At 40.7% G+C, this 22,530-nt stretch overlaps 1 protein-coding gene across 7 annotated transcripts in view; it reads left to right on the forward strand.

The window, feature by feature from the left end:
* The window catches only part of PARD3B (par-3 family cell polarity regulator beta), a 2,197,040-nt gene that overhangs the window by 745,781 nt on the left and 1,428,729 nt on the right, over positions 1-22,530 (forward strand). For all 7 annotated transcript variants that reach the window (XM_069733662.1, XM_069733664.1, XM_069733663.1 and 4 more), the window contains exon 13: positions 11,540-11,624. In XM_069733662.1, coding sequence (XP_069589763.1) covers positions 11,540-11,624 — 85 coding nt within the window. The remainder of the gene's footprint in view (positions 1-11,539; positions 11,625-22,530) is intronic.

Here is a 22,530-nt window from a genome sequence, read left to right on the forward strand (position 1 = left end):
TTTTTATTTTAATTCTTTTTTAACAGACATATCGTGCCCACACTGCTGTATACGATGTGGGCTATGTTATATACTGCGTGACTGATATATACTATGTGGGCAGTGTTATATACTGTGTGGGCTGTGTTATATACTACTATACTGCTATATACTATGTGGATGCTACATACTATGTGGCTGTGCTATATGCTATGTGGCTGTGCTATATACTATGTGGCTGTCTGTGTTATATAGTACGTGGGTTGTGCTATATACTATGTCGCTGTGCTATATACTACGTGACTGTGCTATATACTACGTGGCTGTGCTATTTACTACGTGGATGTGCTATATACTATGTTGCTGTGCTATATATTATGTGGCTGTGTTATATACTGTGTGGTCTTTGCTATATACTGTGTGGGCTGTGCTATATAATACGTGAGCTGTGTTATATACTATGTGGCTGTGCTATACACTGTGGCTGTGCTATATACTACATGGCTGTTATATACTGTGCTACGTGGCTGTGCTATATTCTATGTGGCTGCTATATACTATGTTGCTGCTATATACTAGGTGACTGTATGTACTACGTGGCTGTGTTATATACTGTGTGGGCTGTGCTATATACTGCGTGGGCTGTGCTATATACTACATGGGCTGTGTTATATACTATGTGGCTGTGCTATATAATGCATGGCTGTGCTATATACTACGTGGCTGTGCTATATACTACATGGCTGCTATATACTATGTGGCTGCTATATACTATGTGGCTGCTATATACTATGTGGTTGCTATATACTATGTGGCTGCTATATACTATGTGGCTGTGCTATATAATACGTGGTTGTGCTATATACTACGTGGCTGTGCTATGTACTACATACTACGTGAATGTGCTATATACTATGTGGCTGTGTTATATACTATGTGGCTGTACTATATCCTGCACCCTGAACCCCCGACATCCAGTGCCCCAAACCCCCGACATCCTGCAACCAATCAGCGACAGACACAGTCCAGCAGCGAATTGACGCGGGATTTAAATCACGCTTCGCTGATTGGTCGCACCCGGCTGGCCGCGGCTAATCAGCGATATTGGCACGGGATTTAAACACCGCTTAAGTGATTGGTTGTGCCCGGCCGGCTGCAACCAATCAATGATATTGGCATGGGATTTAAACACTGCTTCAGTGATTGGTAGCTCACAGCCAGCCACAACCAATCAGCGATATTGGTGCGGTATTTAAACACTGCTTCGGTCATTGGTCGTGCCCGGCCATTGACCAATCAGCGACAGGAGCAGTCCGGCTGCAAATTGGTGTTAGATTTGAACCACGCTTCGCTGATCGGCCAGGCGTGACCAATCAGCGATATTGGCGCAGACTTTAACCCCCACTCACAGCGTGACGTACATACATACATATTCTAGAATACCCAATGAGTTAGAATTGGGCCACCATCTAGTATGTATGTATGTATACATACATATATACACACGTATATACAGTGTGTATGTATATATATATATATATATATATATATATATATATATATATATATATATATATATATATATATATATATATATACATTTATTTGTTTTCTTTATTTTTATCTTTGGCGGTTATTTTTTTAATATTACAATCTTTATTAAAAAAAATATATATATTTTTTAGACTTCCTGTCCTTTCAGAAATAGTTTTTAGCAAAGCTCATTATCAAAGGCAGAATTACAGTGACAGGTAAACCCCTCTATACAAAGCTAATCCTACACAAGATCCATTCTTCACAATAGTGGTGTCACGGCGTACCCTGCTACCCCTGCCTACATAATAAACATAATGTACCTGCTCATATAATTCTTCAATAAAAAACAAGGTTGAAGTCTGTTCATTGGGGCCATGCATGTGAGGTTTCCTCAGTTAACAGTAAGTTAGAGTCTAAAGCAACAGTGGACAGTGTTGTGAAATGGCAAGATTACTATTTGTCTGTTTTTAATAAAAAAGAAATTAAAAAAATATGAAAAATAAAATGCCCTAACTCTTTTAGTACATGTAATGCAAAATTCTGATGAAAGCATTAGGCCGTTTTCTAATGATAACTTTCCTTTAAAAATGCCAGTTATTCCCTGTTCCTTCTTCACATTGGCAAAGATAAGAGAGCTGTGCAGACCAGAAATGTAATTATCACCAAGCACAAGCAGTCTAAAGCCCTGGCATTTTTTTACTTTGGGTCTGGGTCCTTGAATGTGTTAAAGGAACAATGAAATCAGAAGATTACCAGAGCATTTTAGACCAAGATATGCCCAAACTGTAAAAAACAGAAAGGTTTGAGTTTAGCAAAATGGGTTCTTTAGCACAGAGGTCCCCAACTCCAGTCCTCAAGGCCCACCAACAGGTCATGTTTTCAGGATTTCCTTTGCATTGCACAGGTGATGCAATTATTACCTGGGCAAGACTGAGGAAATCCTGAAAACATGACATGTTGGTGGGCCTTGAGGACTGGAGTTGGGGACCTCTGCTTTAGCAAGATAATATCCCAAACAACTCAAGAATGGTTAAGAAGGCAAAATGGACTGTTATAAGGTGGTGTCCTTTTTCAGTCCATTGAATGTCCTTGCAAAGAACTGAAATTTGCTATTGACAAAAGGAACCGCACAAACCCTCAGCAGCCTGAGAGAATCTCCGTGTAAGGCTGCCGTCACACTATCAGTATTTGGTCAGTATTTTACATCAGTGTTTGTAGCCAAAACCAGGAGTTGGTGATAAATGCAGAAGTGATGACGTGTTTCTATTATACTTTTTTCTCTGATTGTTCCTCTCCTGGATTTGGCTACAAGTACTGATGTGAAATACTGACCAAATACTGCGAGTGTGATCCCGGCCAAAAAGTTAAAGAAACTTCGATAAGTCAGGTGCAAGGAGCTCGCAGATGGGTACAGAAATATTTGTCATTGTTGCTGAATTCTGCATAGACAAGTATTAGAGAAGGTTGCTTTTAATCCTGTCCATATCGTGTTCTCTGATTTTTCTTTAATTTTTTTGATAATAAATGACTGCACGTGTTTTGACAATCAGTGGTGCTAATAATGTTGACCCCACCTGTTTGTTAGATATGTAAGAATGTATTCGTGTATTCGTGTAGAGCCATGACTAGAATGCAGTCTGCAATTTTGAGTACAGTCATGGCCAAAAGTTTTGCAATTGTGACTGATATATATATATATATATATATATATATATATATATATATATATATATATATATATATATATACAGTGGGGCAAAAAAGTATTTAGTCAGTCAGCAATAGTGCAAGTTCCACCACTTAAAAAGATGAGAGGCGTCTGTAATTTACATCATAGGTAGACCTCAACTATGGGAGACAAACTGAGAAAAAAAATCCAGAAAATCACATTGTCTGTTTTTTTAACATTTTATTTGCATATTATGGTGGAAAATAAGTATTTGGTCAGAAACAAACAATCAAGATTTCTGGCTCTCACAGACCTGTAACTTCTTCTTTAAGAGTCTCCTCTTTCCTCCACTCATTACCTGTAGTAATGGCACCTGTTTAAACTTGTTATCAGTATAAAAAGACACCTGTGCACACCCTCAAACAGTCTGACTCCAAACTCCACTATGGTGAAGACCAAAGAGCTGTCAAAGGACACCAGAAACAAAATTGTAGCCCTGCACCAGGCTGGGAAGACTGAATCTGCAATAGCCAACCAGCTTGGAGTGAAGAAATCAACAGTGGGAGCAATAATTAGAAAATGGAAGACATACAAGACCACTGATAATCTCCCTCGATCTGGGGCTCCACGCAAAATCCCACCCCGTGGGGTCAGAATGATCACAAGAACGGTGAGCAAAAATCCCAGAACCACGCGGGGGGACCTAGTGAATGAACTGCAGAGAGCTGGGACCAATGTAACAAGGCCTACCATAAGTAACACTACGCCACCATGGACTCAGATCCTGCAGTGCCAGACGTGTCCCACTGCTTAAGCCAGTACATGTCTGGGCCCGTCTGAAGTTTGCTAGAGAGCATTTGGATGATCCAGAGGAGTTTTGGGAGAATGTCCTATGGTCTGATGAAACCAAACTGGAACTGTTTGGTAGAAACACAACTTGTCGTGTTTGGAGGAAAAAGAATACTGAGTTGCATCCATCAAACACCATACCTACTGTAAAGCATGGTGGTGGAAACATCATGCTTTGGGGCTGTTTCTCTGCAAAGGGGCCATGATGACTGATCCGGGTACATGAAAGAATGAATGGGGCCATGTATCGTGAGATTTTGAGTGCAAACCTCCTTCCATCAGCAAGGGCATTGAAGATGAAACGTGGCTGGGTCTTTCAACATGACAATGATCCAAAGCACACCGCCAGGGCAACGAAGGAGTGGCTTCGTAAGAAGCATTTCAAGGTCCTGGAGTGGCCTAGCCAGTCTCCAGATCTCAACCCTATAGAAAACATTTGGAGGAAGCTGAAAGTCCGTGTTGCCAAGCGAAAAGCCAAAAACATCACTGCTCTAGAGGAGATCTGCATAGAGGAATGGGCCAACATACCAACAACAGTGTGTGGCAACCTTGTGAAGACTTACAGAAAACGTTTGACCTCTGTCATTGCCAACAAAGGATATATTACAAAGTATTGAGATGAAATTTTGTTTCTGACCAAATACTTATTTTCCACCATAAAATGCAAATAAAATGTTAAAAAAACAGACAATGTGATTTTCTGGATTTTTTTTCTCAGTTTGTCTCCCATAGTTGAGGTCTACCTATGATGTAAATTACAGACGCCTCTCATCTTTTTAAGTGGTGGAACTTGCACTATTGCTGACTGACTAAATACTTTTTTGCCCCACTATATATATATATATATATATAGTTTTTTTGCAAAGTTTCCGCCTTATTATTAAGAAACCTTAGAACACTATGTTTATATCTTTAATGAAGTGCAATTACAAGCATTTCAGATGTTTTAAAGTTTACGCAAAAACTGTATATTTAGGTTATGTGTACACGTTCATGTTTTTTTGTGTTTTTTCGCTATAAAAATGCAAAAAAAGTTCACATTAAGCATCCTATTATTAGAATGCATTCCGCATTTTTTGTGCACACGCTGCGTTTTTTTTTTCGCTGCAGAATCGCATTCCAGAAAAAATTGCAGCATGTTCATTCTTTGTGGGGAATCGCAAGGATTCCGCACACATAAGGATGCCTTGATCCGCTTACTTCCCCCATGGGGCTATGCCCGCCATGCAGGAAGTAAGCGGATTATGTGTGGATGGTACCCAGGGTGGAGGAGAGGAGACTCTCCTCCAGGCCCTGGGAACCATATAATTGTAAAAAAAAAGAATTAAAATAAAAAATCATGATATTCTCACCTTCTGGCGTCCCCTGCAGCTTTCCCGCTCCTCGCGATGCTTCGGTCCCAGTAATGCATTGCAAAAATAACCTGTGATGACGTGTGGTCTCACGAGACCATACGTCATCTGAGGTCATGCCGCAAAGCATTACTGTGACCAGAGCATCGCGAGGAGCGGGAAGGCTGTGGGGGATGCCGGAAGGTGAGAATATCATGATTTGTATTTTTTTTTTTTATTATTATTTTTAACACTCTATCTTTACTATTGATGCGGCATAGGCTGCACCAATAGTAAAAAGTTGATCACTCTTGTCAAACACTATGTTTGAAAAGTGTGACCAACCTGTCTATCAGTTTTCCAAGCGATGCTACAGATCACTTGGATAACGCTAGCATTCTGCAAGCTAATTACGCTTGCAAAACGCTAGTGTTTAGGCGGAATACACATGCCAATTCCGCATGCGATATACCCGCAGCAGGAGTTGCAGAATTGCCGCAGAAATTTCCGTGGCAATTCTGCAACATGTGCATTTAGCTTACAGTGTTGACCCTTCTTTTTAAAGACTTGTCATCGCAACTGGATTTCAGCTTCTGGGCCAAATCCTGACTGATGGCAACTCATCCCTGCCAAATTAGTGCCTGGAGTTCATCTAAATTACTGTGTTTGTCCCCCCAATATTTGGGGATTGGCAATATGTTCTGAATGGGATGGAAATCTGGGGAGTTTCCTGATCATTGACCCAAAATGTAAATGTTTTGTTCATGAATCCACTTGGTTATCACTATTTCCTTGTGACATAGTGCTCCGCACATGAATGGTCTCGGGATGCTTTACTGTTGGCATAACCCAGTACTCATGGTAGTGCGCACCTTTTCTTCTCTGGGCTATGATTATTCAAGATGTTTTAAACAATCTGATGGGGCCTTCAAAACAAACTTTGTGAAAACCAAAATTTCTCAGTCTCAAAACTATTGGCCATGACTGTATAATTTTGTTTATTTTATAGACTAAATTTTCCTTTTTTTCCCAGAAGTAATTGTTTTTCTGGAAAAGATGGATATATGCAATAAATCTGTATCTTGTGGCTTCTAGACTGATGATTGGTATTGGGTAACTGTCATGTTTGCATATTGAGGTATTCATTGAGGCTATGTCCCCACGGTCAGTAATCGGCAGCGCTTTGGACGCAGCACATGTCCGCTCCATCCAAAGCACTGCCGGCTTTTGTGCTGTGATTCCGTATGTGTTCATTGAACCGTGCGGGTTCACCGCATCTATACATTGGACGGTTATATTTATCTTGCAGAGACTGAGCATCTTTGCAAGATAAATAGACATTCTGCGGTCTGGAAAGAAGCGCCACATGTCCGTCTCCACAGGGAAGCTGGAGGCGTCCCTGCAAGCATAGTGGAGATAGAATTTCTTGAAATCACATCCACTATGCTGCAACATCTGGCCTCCGCAGGTTGAACGCTGTGGATGTACGCAGCGTCCAACCCACAGCGTTTACGGACTGTGGGAACATACCCTATAAGGGCAATCTAACTTTTATTGGAAAAATATGGCGTCTACCCTATTTAATAATAAAAAAAAAACATTAATTTCACCCCGATGCTTGATGCTTCTGCAGTCAGTTGGTGGTTGCAGTAGTTCCATGTCTGGTTACTGATGCCATAGCTTAATTTTCATTCCAGTAAAGTTCTGCATGTGACCTTTGTAGGCACTGGTACTGGCCATACAACCATAGTGGCCACCTGTAACCAAGACCAGGAAGACCACCTCAGAATCAGCGCTGGATCACCAGTAAAAAGTAGAGGTTTGCAGTGTTTGTTTTTCAGGAATTATGTAACCACTATAGTACATTGCCAGTAATTATGCATAACTATTCAGTTTTGCAAATCCTATCTTTCCCGAGTATAGGAGGTCTGCACTGACCTGATTTTGTGCTGCAAACTGTACATTCAATAAACAAGTTTTTTTTTTTTTAGAGAGATGTCACGTTAAAATTGATTTCCAATCAAATCCATGGAATATTTGAATGTTCTGTCTCCTTTACAGCTTTCCTCCTGCTTGATTTATTTCCATTTATGGCTGCATTTGATTCTAGTAACTGAAATATCTGCTGTTTGTTCCTTCAGACAAATTTTTAATAACGATGATTCATTTCTTACTTGTTTTGGCTCTGGAGAGATTGTTTGCCTTCAGAATTCCTCTTAAGACTTAGATTTGTAGTTTTATAACAAGTAAAGTTCCATTGTTCAGCCCCTTAATAAAATCCTCAATGTTTGCTCTGGAGCTAAAATGGAGATTTTCTGACATGTTTTGTAAAAGCCCCGTTTTTACCTAAAGCAAGGCTGTGTTATTTCTGGCCGTGGCTGGTAATGAGTACCACAATACGGCCACATTCCTGCGCTCGGCTAAGCCCTTTATATATTTACTCTACTGGTATTACTCTCTCCAGTGAGATGCCCAGTGGAAGGTCACAAAGCTCCATTGTGCCGGCAGCTGCTGTTCATTACACAAGTAACACAAGGAGCAATAGAGCAGAATATGACTGTGGATAGACATTATGGGAGCACATGTGGATGGATCTAATGACCCATCTACTAAATGTCCACATTCAAGCTTGGTCTTCAGAATATGTGTGGTACATTTCTGAAGGCTAAGAAAGGGGCAAATTTAGCACCATAATTTAATTAAACCACGTTTCCATATCTGTAATTCTACTTCAAAGTCATAATATAGATTTTGGCACAAAATATTGCTATTCTGTGTGTATATGGAACTTTGACTCTCCAATTTTTACAAGATCTTGAAATGTATAGGACGTCGGTTATTCCATATGTTGGACTTTTGGAAGAGATGCATTCCTCAGGTCGTTGTGTCACTCACAGATTCAGTGTCATGTGCCTCTTCCTAAGGCCTTTCCTAACTCATTGTATCATTTCTGCTCAGTGTCATACGAGTATTGAGAATGTATCCTGTTCTTATTATACCTACAATTGTTTGCTACCTCTTGGGCATTGTTATTTAGGCTTGGCAACTCTTCTGCCCAGGTTGCTGCAGTTTTTTGCAACTCCCAAATTTCAAAACTTTTCATTTTCATGCAGACTGGTAACGTTATGGTGTTCTTTTAAAGGGAACCTGTCAGCAGGTTTGTCCAATGTAAATTAACCCTTCCATGACATCCACCATATATGTTTGACGCAAGTTGCGAGCAGGTGTAAGTAGCGGGTCTGCCCAATACTCTGCAGGCAATGGCTTTGTGTTACAGCCAGGACCTGCCTTTAACACATACAGGTGTAGTGTAGTGCCGCCCATTATTGTTAACCTGTTAAATGCAGCTGCCAAACACTGACAATGGGATTTAACACCCGCCGGCATGAGCGCGCATCATTCCAAGTGTCCATCAGAGTGCCCGTGACATGATCGTTGGTCGCCGATGGGTTTCTATGACTGCTAACAATCTGTTGAGGTCTTGTAGGCTTGTCATTACTGAGCTCCCATGAAAACCTGCCTGTGGCCGTGATTTTTGCTATCTGCAGCAATGCTGCAGAATTGCTTGTGCTTTATACTGCAATCAGATGATTGCATCTTCAAGTCCCCTAAGAGTAGCAACAAGAACAGTGAAAATTAAACCAAAAAAAGTTTTTAAAAATATGAAAAAATCAAAAGAACATAAAAGTTCAAACCACCTCCCTTCTCCATCATTAAACATAAAGATAATAAAAAATACACATGTGGTATCGCTGCATTCAGATAAGTCAGATCTATCAAAATCTGAAAACAATTTTGCTCTATCAGTAAACACTGTAAACGAAAAAATAAATAAATAAAAAGAATGCCCAAATTACATTTTTTTGGCCACTGCAATACTAAAAAAAGTGTTGTAACAAGCGATCAAAATGTCACATCTATCCCAAGATGTTATAAAGATGCCATCTTGCCCTGCAAATTAAAAGCAACCTCACAGCTCAATCGACCGGAAAATGTGATGTTTGCATCTCTCGAAAAATGATGACACAACCCAATACATTTTTTATTGCAAACTTCAGATTTTTTTTATTACTGAAATAAAGAAAACTCACCGTATTTAGTATCACCTTTATTGCACTGATGACGAGAATGATATTGCGAGGTCATTTTTACCACAAAATGCACACACATTAAAACAATGCCGGAGGAAAAAAAAATAAATATAAATATATATATATATATATATATATATATATATATATATATATATATATATATATATATATATATATCAGAATTGCATGAGTTTTTTTTTTTACAATTTCTCCCTACTTAGAATTTGGTTCCCGTTTTCCAATACACTATGTTGTAAAATAAAATGAATGGTGTCATAGAAAAGTAAAACTTGTCCCCCAAAAAACAAGCCCCCATATGTCTATGTGGACAGAAAAATAGTTATGTCTTTGGGAAGAAGGGGACGAAAAAGCAAAAGCACAAAAATGGAAATTGGCCATGGTGTGATGGTGTTAAATCCACCCCCTTACATTCCTGTTCTGCTGCAGTCTGGCTGTGTATAAGCCCCCAACTCACCCTGCATATGAAATAATTCTCCCAAGCCGTATGCTAATTCATGCAGCCCAGTCCAATTGGTGCTTCTGGTCTTTGGACGATGCCTCCTCTGTCCCCCAAACGTCTGTTCTCCTGCCTAAGTTTATGGGGATGATGTGTCCTAGGTCATCCACAACGTGCTGTAAATCTTGCGCCTGAGCACTTGAAGCACAGGCCTGCACAGGCACACTTTGCCCTGCTGCTGGCACATGTGCGATACTGGAGTTCGCTCTGCCCATAATGAAGCAGAGAAGCGTGCTCCTGTGCAGTGCTGTGTGGATGACGTAATACGCATCATCCTCATCAATCAAGGCGAGGATGCAGGAGGCACTGGGCAAAGACCAACAATGCCCAACGGACCACACATTGCCAATTCGCATATATCTGGTGAGAATTTTGAGGGTGGTAAAGGCAATCCAGAAAGCTGGACTATGGTACAAGAGGAGTTAAAGGTGGTGGCTTTACTTTATATTGGGATCCCTTTAACTGCTGACAGATTCCTTTTATCTTCATGGCCCCATATTTTTGTTCATATGACCTTTTCTGGATGTACGTAGTTGCAGATGTAAATGCCATTAAAATTATCAAATATATTAAACAGAATTTAAGGGGATTACTGTATTTTTTTCCAAAACCTGGAACAGCATTAAGTAAAGAATAATAAATAATAGACATATTTACCAATCTAGTGTTGCTTCTCCGCAGTACTGTCTAAGTCCCCCAACCGGTGGGGACAGGCAGCCATTTATTAGCGTCAGTGGTGGCCAAAGCATCACAATAACTGGTCACAAGCCCATCTCCGCCACAAGATAAGTTATGCAGGTGAACATATTTATTATATGATTTTATTACTGTACATATGACATTTTGGAAAAATGGTCGGACAACCCCATACACAATAATCTTTATTTGTATTATCAGATGCCGCCAAAAATGTCTTTTTTTTTTTGTCATCCATCTTGTCTCTGAGGCTTTATGAAGCCATAATAACTCTTTTTACGGTGTGTGTACAAAGCTATAATGATATCAATTCTTATCATCTTGTGCATATAATTGCGAGAATCTGCATACAAAGCTGCCAAGCACAAGAGTTGGAATGTGGATACTTTGCTCGGCCCTGAGGCTGCTCTACTTCTGAGAGAACATATTGAATTTAGATCTGGAGGAGCGGGAGCTCAGCTGCTTTGGACAACTGGTATTGGTTGTGTTTTGATGCCGATGCTGTAGGCTCTACTTCCAGATGTGGATAGATTTCTGATCTGCAAGACGACCAGGTATAAGCATATAAATGCCGAATTATCAAATCATTGGCTGAGGGAGAATGCTGCAAAAGGAAAGAAAAACAGATATAGAGCATTAGCACATCTCAGTATCAAGGTTTCCATCTCGCAGCAAATAGCTGGTGAACATACCAGAACAACAGAAAAGTCAGATATGTAAATCACAACCAATTCTAAGTCATGTTTTCTTATTATGATGCTAGTTCTGGGATTTTTTCTCTTTTTTGCCCCATTTTAATATGTAGATTATCAGATAATGTTATTTCAGTGATAACAATGTGATATTAAAACTTTGTGATTTATTTTAGGAACGTTCAGAGTCAGAAGCGGTCATCAGAGGTAACCGAGAGAATCTGTCCATAGAATACAATGGCCTGCAAGACAAGATGAAAGGTATTGTGAATTGTGATTTTTTTTTTTCTTTTTTGGATGAAAGAATAGGGCTTTTCACTAATGCCCCAAAGCTAAATATTAATACATTATGCACATTTTATCGTCTGTATTGTTTTTTACGTCTTCTAAGATTTTCTTTTTCAAAAGTATTCTGTTTTGGTGAAATAATACCATTATAATTTTATTACTTTTCTCGGCTCCCTGTATGAATATATGTACAGTGATTAAAAGGATTGAAGGATTTTTCAGGGTCGAGCAGTTTTTTTTTTTCTACAAATGTCGTAATTTATTTACACCACTAAAATAATACAAAAACACAGGGCAAGTTTATTTTGTAATCATAATGACCTAGAGAATCACGTTGCCAAGTCATTTTACTACTTAATGAATTGCACAAATACAAAGCCCAAAAAACAATGGCAGAATTGTGTTTTTATTTTCATAATTTCACCACATTTGGATTTTTTCCCATTTTACAGTACTTTGTATAGTAAAACGAATGGCGTCATTCGAAGCTAAAGCTCATACCGCAGAAAATGAAGCCCTCTTATGGCTGTGTTGACAGAAAAATTAAAACGTTATGGCTCATTGAACAAGGGGAAGAAAAGATGGAAGCAAAAATACGGAAAATCTTCCAGTTGGGAAGGGATTAAAGTGAATATACTGGCAGATCTCATATGTCAGTCTTAGTAAAAGCAGCACTGTTCCATGCCATGAAAATGCATTGTTCTTGTTTTGTAGTTTTCATCCTGGAATAGTACCTAAATTGACCCCTGTCTATTATCATTCCCTTTTCATATACAGAATTATCAGAAATGTGGCTCCAGCATTATTATGTTATAGGGAGAACAGACATGCCAGATGAGCCCATGCACGTAGGATAGATTCCTATATGCACAGGATAGATGCCCGGACACGCAGGATTGATGCCCATACAAGCACGGTAGATCCCGATACACACAGAGCTTGTGTGTGTTCCCCAGATTTTCTGCAGAATATGTTTATGCTGTATAACCAGTAAAAACAATATATTTATAATTTGGAATTTTTTTTTTAGCGAATTCGCGTTTAGAGTATTGAATTTGGTTTTTATTTAAACTTTTCTTTAGCAGCCACACTTGGAAAATCTGTGTGTCAGCACTTTTCCTTTTAGACCTGTTTAAGAGGACCGATGATGTATGAGGCCTTTCACACAACATTTTCTCCTATGTTCAGTGGCCCCATCGGGGCTTACATCTGTGCCCCCCGCAGTACGAGATTCGGTCATGTGCGCTGACAGGGCCATTGGCTATAATGTGCATTTGGAGTCACCATGTTCTGTCATGCATTATTTTTGTCTGTATGCAAATATTGGAGGCGGACAGCCGGACGTAGTCTACTGTGTCTTGCCGTCCGCCTTCAATAGGCGTATATGGCCGAAGTTTCTGTATGACAGAGCACACGGTGACTCCGCCTGCATCATTATAGCCAAAGGGCCTGTTTGTGCTTATGTCCGAATCTCGTTTTACAGGGGGCTCGGACATAAGCCCCGATGGGGCCACTGAACATAGGAGAAAAGGCTGCTTGAAAGGTCCCTTATACAAACACAAACTAATTCCTTTTACTGTTTTGTATCAACCAAATATGGAGTTTGGTACAACTGTAAACGTAATAATACAAAGCATAACCTTAAGTGAAGCATTTCTTCATTTTACATTCTTTACATTTTTTTTCCCTCACCTTATTATTGAGAAGTTTAGCAATCCTCTGGTTAACCCCCAACGCTTGCCCTCGGGTGGGAAGACGGCAGTTGGCAAGAGTTGACTCACACTTACAGCTATGTGAGAGTGCAGATTAAATACACCAAAGTGCAGGATGAAAAAGGCACTTTTTGGGAAAAATAACATTATTGCAGCTGTTTGCAAATCCTTTTCCAGCCAGAGGCCTCTAACATAATAATATGTATAAATCTTTTGGCATTTTCACTAGTATGCTGCATGTTAAGCGGCCCAAACAGATTCTCTGCACTAATATCTCTGTATTTTTAGCTACCTCCTAACATAGTAATAATAATGTAAAATCCTGCTACTGACATTCTGTTTTAGGACATATTTCATTGACAATATCCTTACTTTCCATATATTAGTCCTAGCAGTGTATGTATTATAAAAGTATTCTCTGCAGCCATGTGTGAGAAATCTCGGTGTGGCAATACAGAAATTGCAGCAATAATTAACGTAAAAGGTAATCTGTCAGCAGGATTTCACCCCCAAACTATTGATATGTCTATGTAGTTCTTTCAAATATAAGTCCAGCAATACCTTTACATGTCCAGTCTGTCCCTCCGTTAATGAGAAATCAGCATTTGAATCGATATGTAAATAAGGCTGAAGAAATATTTGACACCTTTGTCACTCCAACTCTTTTCTGCACCTAACGTCACCTCCTCTTGCTTGGCTGACAAGTCCTTTGTCAGAACTCACACAGAACAGAAGCAGTCAGATAAGCAGAAGGAGGTGGCACTGGGCATGGAATAGAGCTGGAGTGACAGAGGCTTCAGATCTACCATAGCTCTTCAGCCTCATTTGCATATCAGTTCAAACACTGATTTCTCAGTAAAGGAGAAATGGAATTGGTCATGTGAATATACAGTAATGATTGGCATGTCTTTGAAAGAGCTACATGTGCATATAGTTTGGATGTTGACTTTCTGCTGACAGATTATTTTTAATAACTATCAAGTGTATTTGCTGTATGATGTGCTTTATATATTTTTTTTAAGATGGCTGCTTGCTTTCAGTGAATGAAACATTATGTATTTACCACAAAGTTGCTGGAATAATTATGAAAGACAGCTCAAACAGCCTGCATGAACAGCATGTTATCAGAATGTTATCCAGATTTTTATCCCCTCAATGTAAAAATTAATTTTCCCTAACAATAAGCAGAAATCTTCAGAAATTGTTAAATGGAACCTGTCACCGGGTTTTTGCAATATGAAGTATGATCTCCACTATTAGGGCCTTTTTTAACAGCACACAGAAATACTGTAAAAATGTTTCCAATCCATTCTGCGGGTCCCAAAAAAGAGTTTTTATTATGCTCTCAGATGGGGCTGTCTGATCCAATGGGCATCTCTGGTCTTGATCTGACGCTTCCTCTCTTTTTGCGATCACCATCCTCCTTTCTTGCATCTTGTGGATGACACGTCCTAAGTCACCCACAAAGTTTTTGCCATTGCACTCCTGCCCAGGCTCACTTCTGCCTGCCGTGCCGAAGGCAGAGCAAAGTACTTGTCATGCTGCTGCAATGCAGGTTTGTGCAGGCTTCACTAGATGGCAGTAGAGAGGAAGCAGGTCTGCACCTAAACAGAGCTAACCTGCAGTGCAGCAGTGAGGCTACCACGGGTGGCAGCAGAATAGTCAAAACAAGCCGGGTCAAAGCCTAGACTGTAGTGCAGTCCAAATGAATAAGCAAACTCGCGGTCAGAGACAAGCCAGGGGGTCAGTAACGGTCAGGAGTGGATAAGCCAAAAGACAAAGGACAGAAACAGGTCAGGATACATTCCAATTAAAACTAGGGAGTCTGCACACTAAAGGGAAACACTGAGTCAAGACGGGAACAGGGGAAAACAGAAGCACAGGTGCAGACAGCAAATGCAGAAGGATAAAATTGAAGCAATCCGAGTCAGCTGCAGAAGCACTACGCAGAAACTATAACTGACATGATCTGCAGGACACAGCGGGGATAAGTAGCAAACCTGAGACCAGACTGAGGCTGAGAAAAGTTAACCCCTGACATGTTCAGACCGGAAAAAGGGAAGACAGGACTCAAAACCCGGTCTGGATCATGACAGTACTATAGTGCAGTGCAGTGGGAAAAGCCAAAGAGCGTAGATGGCATGGAAGTAAAGCCGGCACATGCACACTTCAGTACTTTGCTCTTGACAGAGTGAAGAGAAGTAAGCCTGTGCAGGAGCACGATGGGGTCATTGTGTGGATGACGTAAGATGTGTCATCCATATGAAGCATGGAAGGAGGACTGCGATCATAAGAGAGGGTGCTCCGGATCAAGAACAGGGAAGCCCATTGGACCAGGCTGCCCCATCTGTCAATATAATAAATGCTCTTTATTGGGATCTGCAGACTACATAGTGGACTTTTTTACAACATTCCAGTATTATATAAAAAGGCCCTAATGATAGTGGCCAGACTTTATATGGGGAAAATCTGCTGAAAGGTTCCCTTTAAGGAGCTCAAACACAACAGTATATGACAAAGTCTTAATATTTTTTTATAGAATGATTGGGCTTTATTGACATAAGACAATCCCTAAATTTTATCACATATACGTTCTTCTTAACTTATATAGTAAATTATAAAACTGTATACTGCATATTTATTACAGTAAAATATACATCTGCATGACACTTTTTGTTAAAGGAGATCAAACTGATTCCAGAAAAATTGATTTCACAAAGAATTTCTTAAAAAATTTGGGCTATAGCAAATCTAATTTTTAGGTGTTCGATCTGAGCAAATCAAGCAAAATGGAACCACATGGCTGCTATTTTGATATATTCTGAGGCTAAGAAGAGGTTAAAAAAGTACCCTACTATACTCACCTTTTCTTGACCCTCCTCATACCTGTCTCAACGCCTCTGCTGCCAGCATGATCCTCCAGTTGCTCCTCTTTGGCCTTATTCTTATTCCAGGTCTTCTAGCAGGACTGATATTAGGAGGGTCCAAGAAAAGTGAATATATGAACTTTTTATGTAAAAAACAAAAATTGTCTAAACAGTTTTTTTAGCTCCTTTCTGGTAAATTCAGCTCATACCAGATTTAATTGATAGGAATTGAAACTCTTAGTTCGAATTTAGCTAATCTGCCTAAATCGTTTTTTGACATGTTCACTCAAATCTACTTTGTCTCCTGCATAATCATTCACTCTCAAAATCTGATGAGATCTATTCTTTCTTTGTACGCCTCCATTTACAGCACGGACCAGCAGCACAGAATGACTGCCAATTTTGTATTGGCACACATCTTGATAGCATGTTTTCAGAGACCGATCTCTCTTAACATGTTGAATGAATGATCTGCCATAGATTGTTCAGTGTGCATAGGCTTCCATTGTTATTGACAGCACAAATCCTGTTTACACAGGACATTGATCTGTTACACCATATTTCAGGAAGTAGGAGACCAGCCTCTCTGTTATTAAATGTCACTATTGTTTTTGTTGCTTGTAGAATAGGTTGACCATTATACTGTACATTGTACTGGAGAGTTGCAGAGATGGTGATTCCCCCAGTATGGCTCCATTTATCAGAACACCTCACTTTCTGCATCCTCTATAGATAACAACTCCAGACCATGCCCAACAAACTCCGCTTTGTGCTCACCTATAAAACTGCTATCAGAGCTCCGTTAGTTTTTGAAGTAGTAATACAGCAAACAAGAGGCAACAGTGTTTACCTGCCCAGATCTTGGATCTAATGCACTCTCTGGATGCAGCAGACCCATGTAGTAAAGATGGCGGCAGCACAGGTGCAAAATACTGATGAGACAACCACTCACAGCCTACCAATTCATGGAGGGATGATTGCTTAGTATTAAGTTGCACAAAAGCGGCTCGTATAGGGCGCTGGTCATACACAAGTAATGCACAGTGTCTGGCTTAAAGCCTATTAATGACGCCTATATTATTAGATCAGGCGGGCTGCCCAGCACTATCTAAGTGCATCCCATGAGATCAGCCACACTAGCTTGGCTGCACCCTGAAAAATAAAGTGCAGAAAAGTACATATACATAATATATGAGGTATTGGTCCATATTTTGTCCAAGATATGCAAATTCGCAACCCGTTGTAAGATTGTGCTTACTGCATGTGTTGGGGGACACTCACTTAGCAACGGGATTCAGTCACACAGGCACTTTTTTTTTAACACAAATACAGTCCATGTGGTTTATTATAGCATCATAAACCGGATTATGCACAGTTCGTTGTAAACTTCATAGAACACAAAAGGCACCAAGCGGTGACATTAAGTTGCAGCTTTGACTCAGATATTTCATATATGGCTTTAACTCACAGTTCAGATACTACACCCACCAGCCCTCCTTGACTAGTTCCCGGGGGTGTCCATACGCCGTGTCAATTTCCGTGTCATATATCGCACACAACATCGGTTCATCATCTCTAAAGACGCTGGACCTCACTTCATCCAGTTACTGTGGGAGACCACACAGTTCATCACTATCCATGGAACACAACAAGCACCAATAGTCTGTTCCACTGGCAGATACTTCTCTGCCGTTATGATAGCCCCACTTCCCGGGTGTTACCTTTCTGGAGCTCCTGCTCCACACGCTGACCTCCTGTCAGTCCTCGCTATCTCAGGGAAGCTGCCTTACAGGGTTCACCAACTTGCATGGCAGGCACACATCAGTTAGTCCAGAGCCACCTAAGGTTGGTAGCTTCCCCAACACAGACCCACAGGTCCATGGTCTCTCAGGTGCTCCAGGAAGACTCCACTCACAGGAGCTTCCAACACAGACCGTCCAGGACCACAGTCTCACCGTGCGCTATTCAGGACATCCATCCCACTTGGGACCATCCAACGCACTGGCATGTGCTCTTCAGGACTCCTACTCCCAGGACATCCAACACAGGTTGTCCTCATCAGGAAGCCTACTCCCAGGACTTCCAACATAGGCTACTCAGTGCGCTATTCAGGACGTCCGTCCCTACTGGGGACCATCCAACACACAGGCATGTGAGCTGTCTGGGTGCTATTCAGGACTTTTGTCCAACACCCCAGGCCACCAGGTCCAAAGCCCCACCACATGTTCTTAAGGGAGATGACACTCCCACAACATAGGCTCTCCAGGACCTTCCAGCATAGACCATTCAGGTCCACACTCAGAGACCATGTGACCCACACACTGGCCATATCATGGAGCTGTAACCACTCCTACAGGTGGGAGTGTGTGTGTGGCTAGTTCGACCCACCCATCTCTCATAACTAGCCCAGTAAGTCTCCCTTCACAACTATGCAAACACAATTTACTTGTAGGACTACAAGTCCCAGAACAACATTACTTCAGACTTACCATGCATGGCCATACCGGCCACTTAAAATTCTGCCAGTCTCTGTTTCACCACCATTATAACCTCCGTGCCTATCCCGAGGAGCACAACAGCTCCCCCTAGCTGCCAAAGGGGTCACTGCATCACACCTTACACTTACACTTGTGTGTCCTAACACTAAACTTAAAAGAAAACCCACAAAAAGAGGAATAAAAATCCTCCAAAAATTGAAGAGGTTATACAGCATCTTACCATCTGCTGTCAGCTTCCTGCCAATGGGTATAAGAAATAGATATTTATTCCACTGATCTTTACGGTGTGAAGCAAATGTAGTGTTCAACACTATGCCACAGAATATGGAACTCGTACTGCTACATTAATATAAAGTGCTTTTTGGCTCATTTAGTTTTGTGAAGCAAATGATGTGCATTATTGCACCATACAGGATAGTATTTTCTTCGTCCTGCACTGTACTAATTGTAAGTAATATAACCTATGGTATTGAGAAGTCTTGCAGTTCTGTATTTTCTGTGACCATTTTGTCCACCTAGTTCTATCATTGACAGTCACTCCTTTGTTACTCTTACTCTTCCTTTGCTCTTTGCCAACCAGCTATGGTAAGTACCGCATGGACAGATTGTGTCTAAAACATCCATTATGAAATTTCCGATTTTTGCTGACACTGTATTTCCGAGCATGTGTCACTAACAAAAAGTAATCCTTCGTATGCAGTGGTGGTGTGGAATACTACCCTTTATTCTGTGACTAAACACAATCGCTGCCTCACTGCAGCAGGGACATATGGATCCTTGCATCGTGACTGGTTAGAGAAGCGCAGAGCAATTATCCGGCTCGTGTAACATTTATTCCAAGCTTGCCTTAGGTAAACCTCATGAGCGTAATTTGCTATCTAGATGTGTATAACAAGAAGCCTTGCGACAGATTCAGTGATTCCCTGCCCTTGTGTTATTGTTACATTTTTAGACCAATTTCTAATCTGGGAATTTACATACCGTTTTTCATTTTTGAAAAAAAAAATCTGTAACTCAGCACAGAAGGTAGTTACACAATCATTTCCCCTCATGGAAATGAGACCCCATTCTGAGATAGTGGACAACGTCATCCAAAGTCTTGTTTTTTGTTTCTGTTTAGGCATCCACACCCTTAAAGGGAACCTGTCACCCCGTTTTTTCAGTATGAGATAAAAATACTGTTAAATAGGGCCTGAGCTGTGCGTTACTATAGTGTATGTAGTGTACCCTGATTCCCCACCTATGCTGCCGAAATAACTTACCAAAGTCGCCTTTTTCGCCTGTCAATCAGGCTGGTCAGGTCAGATGGGCGTGGTGACATCACTGTTTCTTCCCCCAGATCTTGCATACATTTCCGTTGGTGGCGTAGTGGTTTGCGCATGCCCAACTTCTGAATCCACTGCGCAGGCGAAGAAAAAACGCGCGATCAGCGCCATTTCCCTGGTGATCGGTGGGGGCGTCCATCTTCCTGAGGCCGCACGTGCGCATATGGAGTCCTCTGCTGCCCGGGGCTTCAGGAAAATGGCCGCTGCGATCTCCATCTGCGCATGCGCGGCATCCCGCAGCCATTTTCCTGATTGACAGGCGAAAACGGCAACTTTGGTAAGTTATTTCGGCAGCATATGTGGGGAATCAGGGTACACAAAATACACTATAGTGACGCACAGCTCAGGCCCTATTTAACAGTATTTTTATCTCATACTGAAAAAACGGGGGTGACAGGTTCCCTTTAAATTGGTGCATATCTAATATGTGTTAGCATGCTTTTATTGAGGTGAAACTACATAAATGTAGGCATGTCCTAGGGTTATTCCTAGGCTCCTTAGACTTTTTACTGAGCTTGACTTCTGTATGGAAAGTGTACAACACTTGGCTGAATGCTACTCTTCCTTCATTTAATCCCTTTACCCCAAGGGTGGTTTGCACGTTAATGACCAGGCCAATTTTTACAATTCTGACCACTGTCCCTTTATGAGGTTATAACTCTGGAACGCTTCAACCTATCCCGGTGATTCTGACATTGTTTTCTCGAGACTTATTGTACTTCATGGTAGTGGTAAAATTTCTTTGATTTTACCTGCATTTATATATTTTAAAAAATGGGAATTTGGCGAAAATTTTGAAAGTTTCGCAATTTTCCAAATTTGAATTTTTATGCAATTAAATCACAGAGATATGTCACACAAAATACTTAATAAGTAACATTCCCCACATATCTACTTTACATCAGCACAATTTTGGAACCAATTTTTTTTTTTGTTGTTAGGGAGTTATAAGGGTTAAAATTTCTCATTTTTACAACACCATTTTTTTTTTAGGGACCACATCTCATTTGAAGTCATTTTGAGGGGTCTGCATGATAAAAAATAACCAAGTGTGACACCATTCTAAAAACTGCATGCCTCAAGGTGCTTAAAACCACATTCAAGAAGATTATTAACCCTTCAGGTGTTTCACAGGAATTTTTAGAATGTTTAAATAAAAATAAACATTTAACTTTTTTTCACAAAAAATTTCCTTCAGCTCCAATTTGTTTTATTTTACCAAGGGTAACAGGAGAAAATGGACCCCAAAGGTTGTTGTATAATTTGTCCTGAGTACGCTGATACCCCACATGTGGGGGTAAACCACTGTTTGGGTGCATGGCAGAGCTCGCAAGCGAAGGAGCGTCATTTGACTTTTCAATGCAAAATTGACTGGAATTGAGATGAGATGCCATGTTGCGTTTGGAGAGCCCCTGATGTGCCTAAACATTGAAACCCCCCACAAGTGACACCATTTTGGAAAGTAAACCCCCTAAGGAACTTATTTAGATGTGTGGTGAGCTCTTTGACCCACCAAGTGCTTCACAGAAGTTTATAATGCAGAGCCGTAAAAATAAAACAAATCATATTTTTTTCACAAAAATGATATTTTCGCCCCAAATTTTTTATTTTCCCATGGGTAAGGAAGAAATTGGACCCCAAACGTTGTTGTAAAATTTGTCCTGAGTACGCTGATTCCCCATATGTGGGGGTAAACCACTGTTTGGGCGCATGGCAGAGCTCGGAAAGGAAGGAGTGCCATTTGACTTTTCAATGCAAAATTGACTTGAATTGAGATGGGACGCCATGTTGCGTTTGGAGAGCCCCTGATGTGCCTAAACATTAAAACCCCCCACAAGTGACACTATTTTGGAAAGTAGACCCCCTAAGGAACTCATCCAGGTGTGTTGTGAGAACTTTGAACCCCCAAGTGTTTCACTACAGTTTATAACGCAGAGCCGTGAAAATAAAAAAAAAAAATTTTTTCCCACAAAAATTATTTTTTAGCCCCCAGTTTTGTATTTTCCAAAGGGTAACAGGAGAAATAGGACCCCAAAAGTTGTTGTCCAATTTGTCCTGAGTACACTGATACCCCATATGTGGGGGGGGCCACCGTTTGGGCGCATGGGAGAGCTCGGAAGGGAAGGAGCGCCATTTGGAATGCAGACTTAGATGGAATGGTCTGCAGGCGTCACATTGCGTTTGCAGAGCCCCTAATGTACCTAAACAGTAGAAACCCCAACAAGTGACCCCATATTGGAAACTAGACCCCCCAAGGAACTTATCTAGATGTGTTGTGAGAACTTTGAACCCCCAAGTGTTTCATTACAGTTTATAACGCAGAGCCGTGAAAATAAAAAATCTTTTTATTCCCACACAAATTATTTTTTAGCCCCCAGTTTTGTATTTTCCCAAGGGTAACAGGAGAAATAGGACCCCAAAAGTTGTTGTCCAATTTGTCCTGAGTACACTGATACCCCATATGTGGGGGGGAACCA

This window comes from Ranitomeya imitator, chromosome 7 (assembly GCF_032444005.1).
Source record: "Ranitomeya imitator isolate aRanImi1 chromosome 7, aRanImi1.pri, whole genome shotgun sequence".
Classification (NCBI taxonomy): Eukaryota; Metazoa; Chordata; class Amphibia; order Anura; family Dendrobatidae; genus Ranitomeya; species Ranitomeya imitator.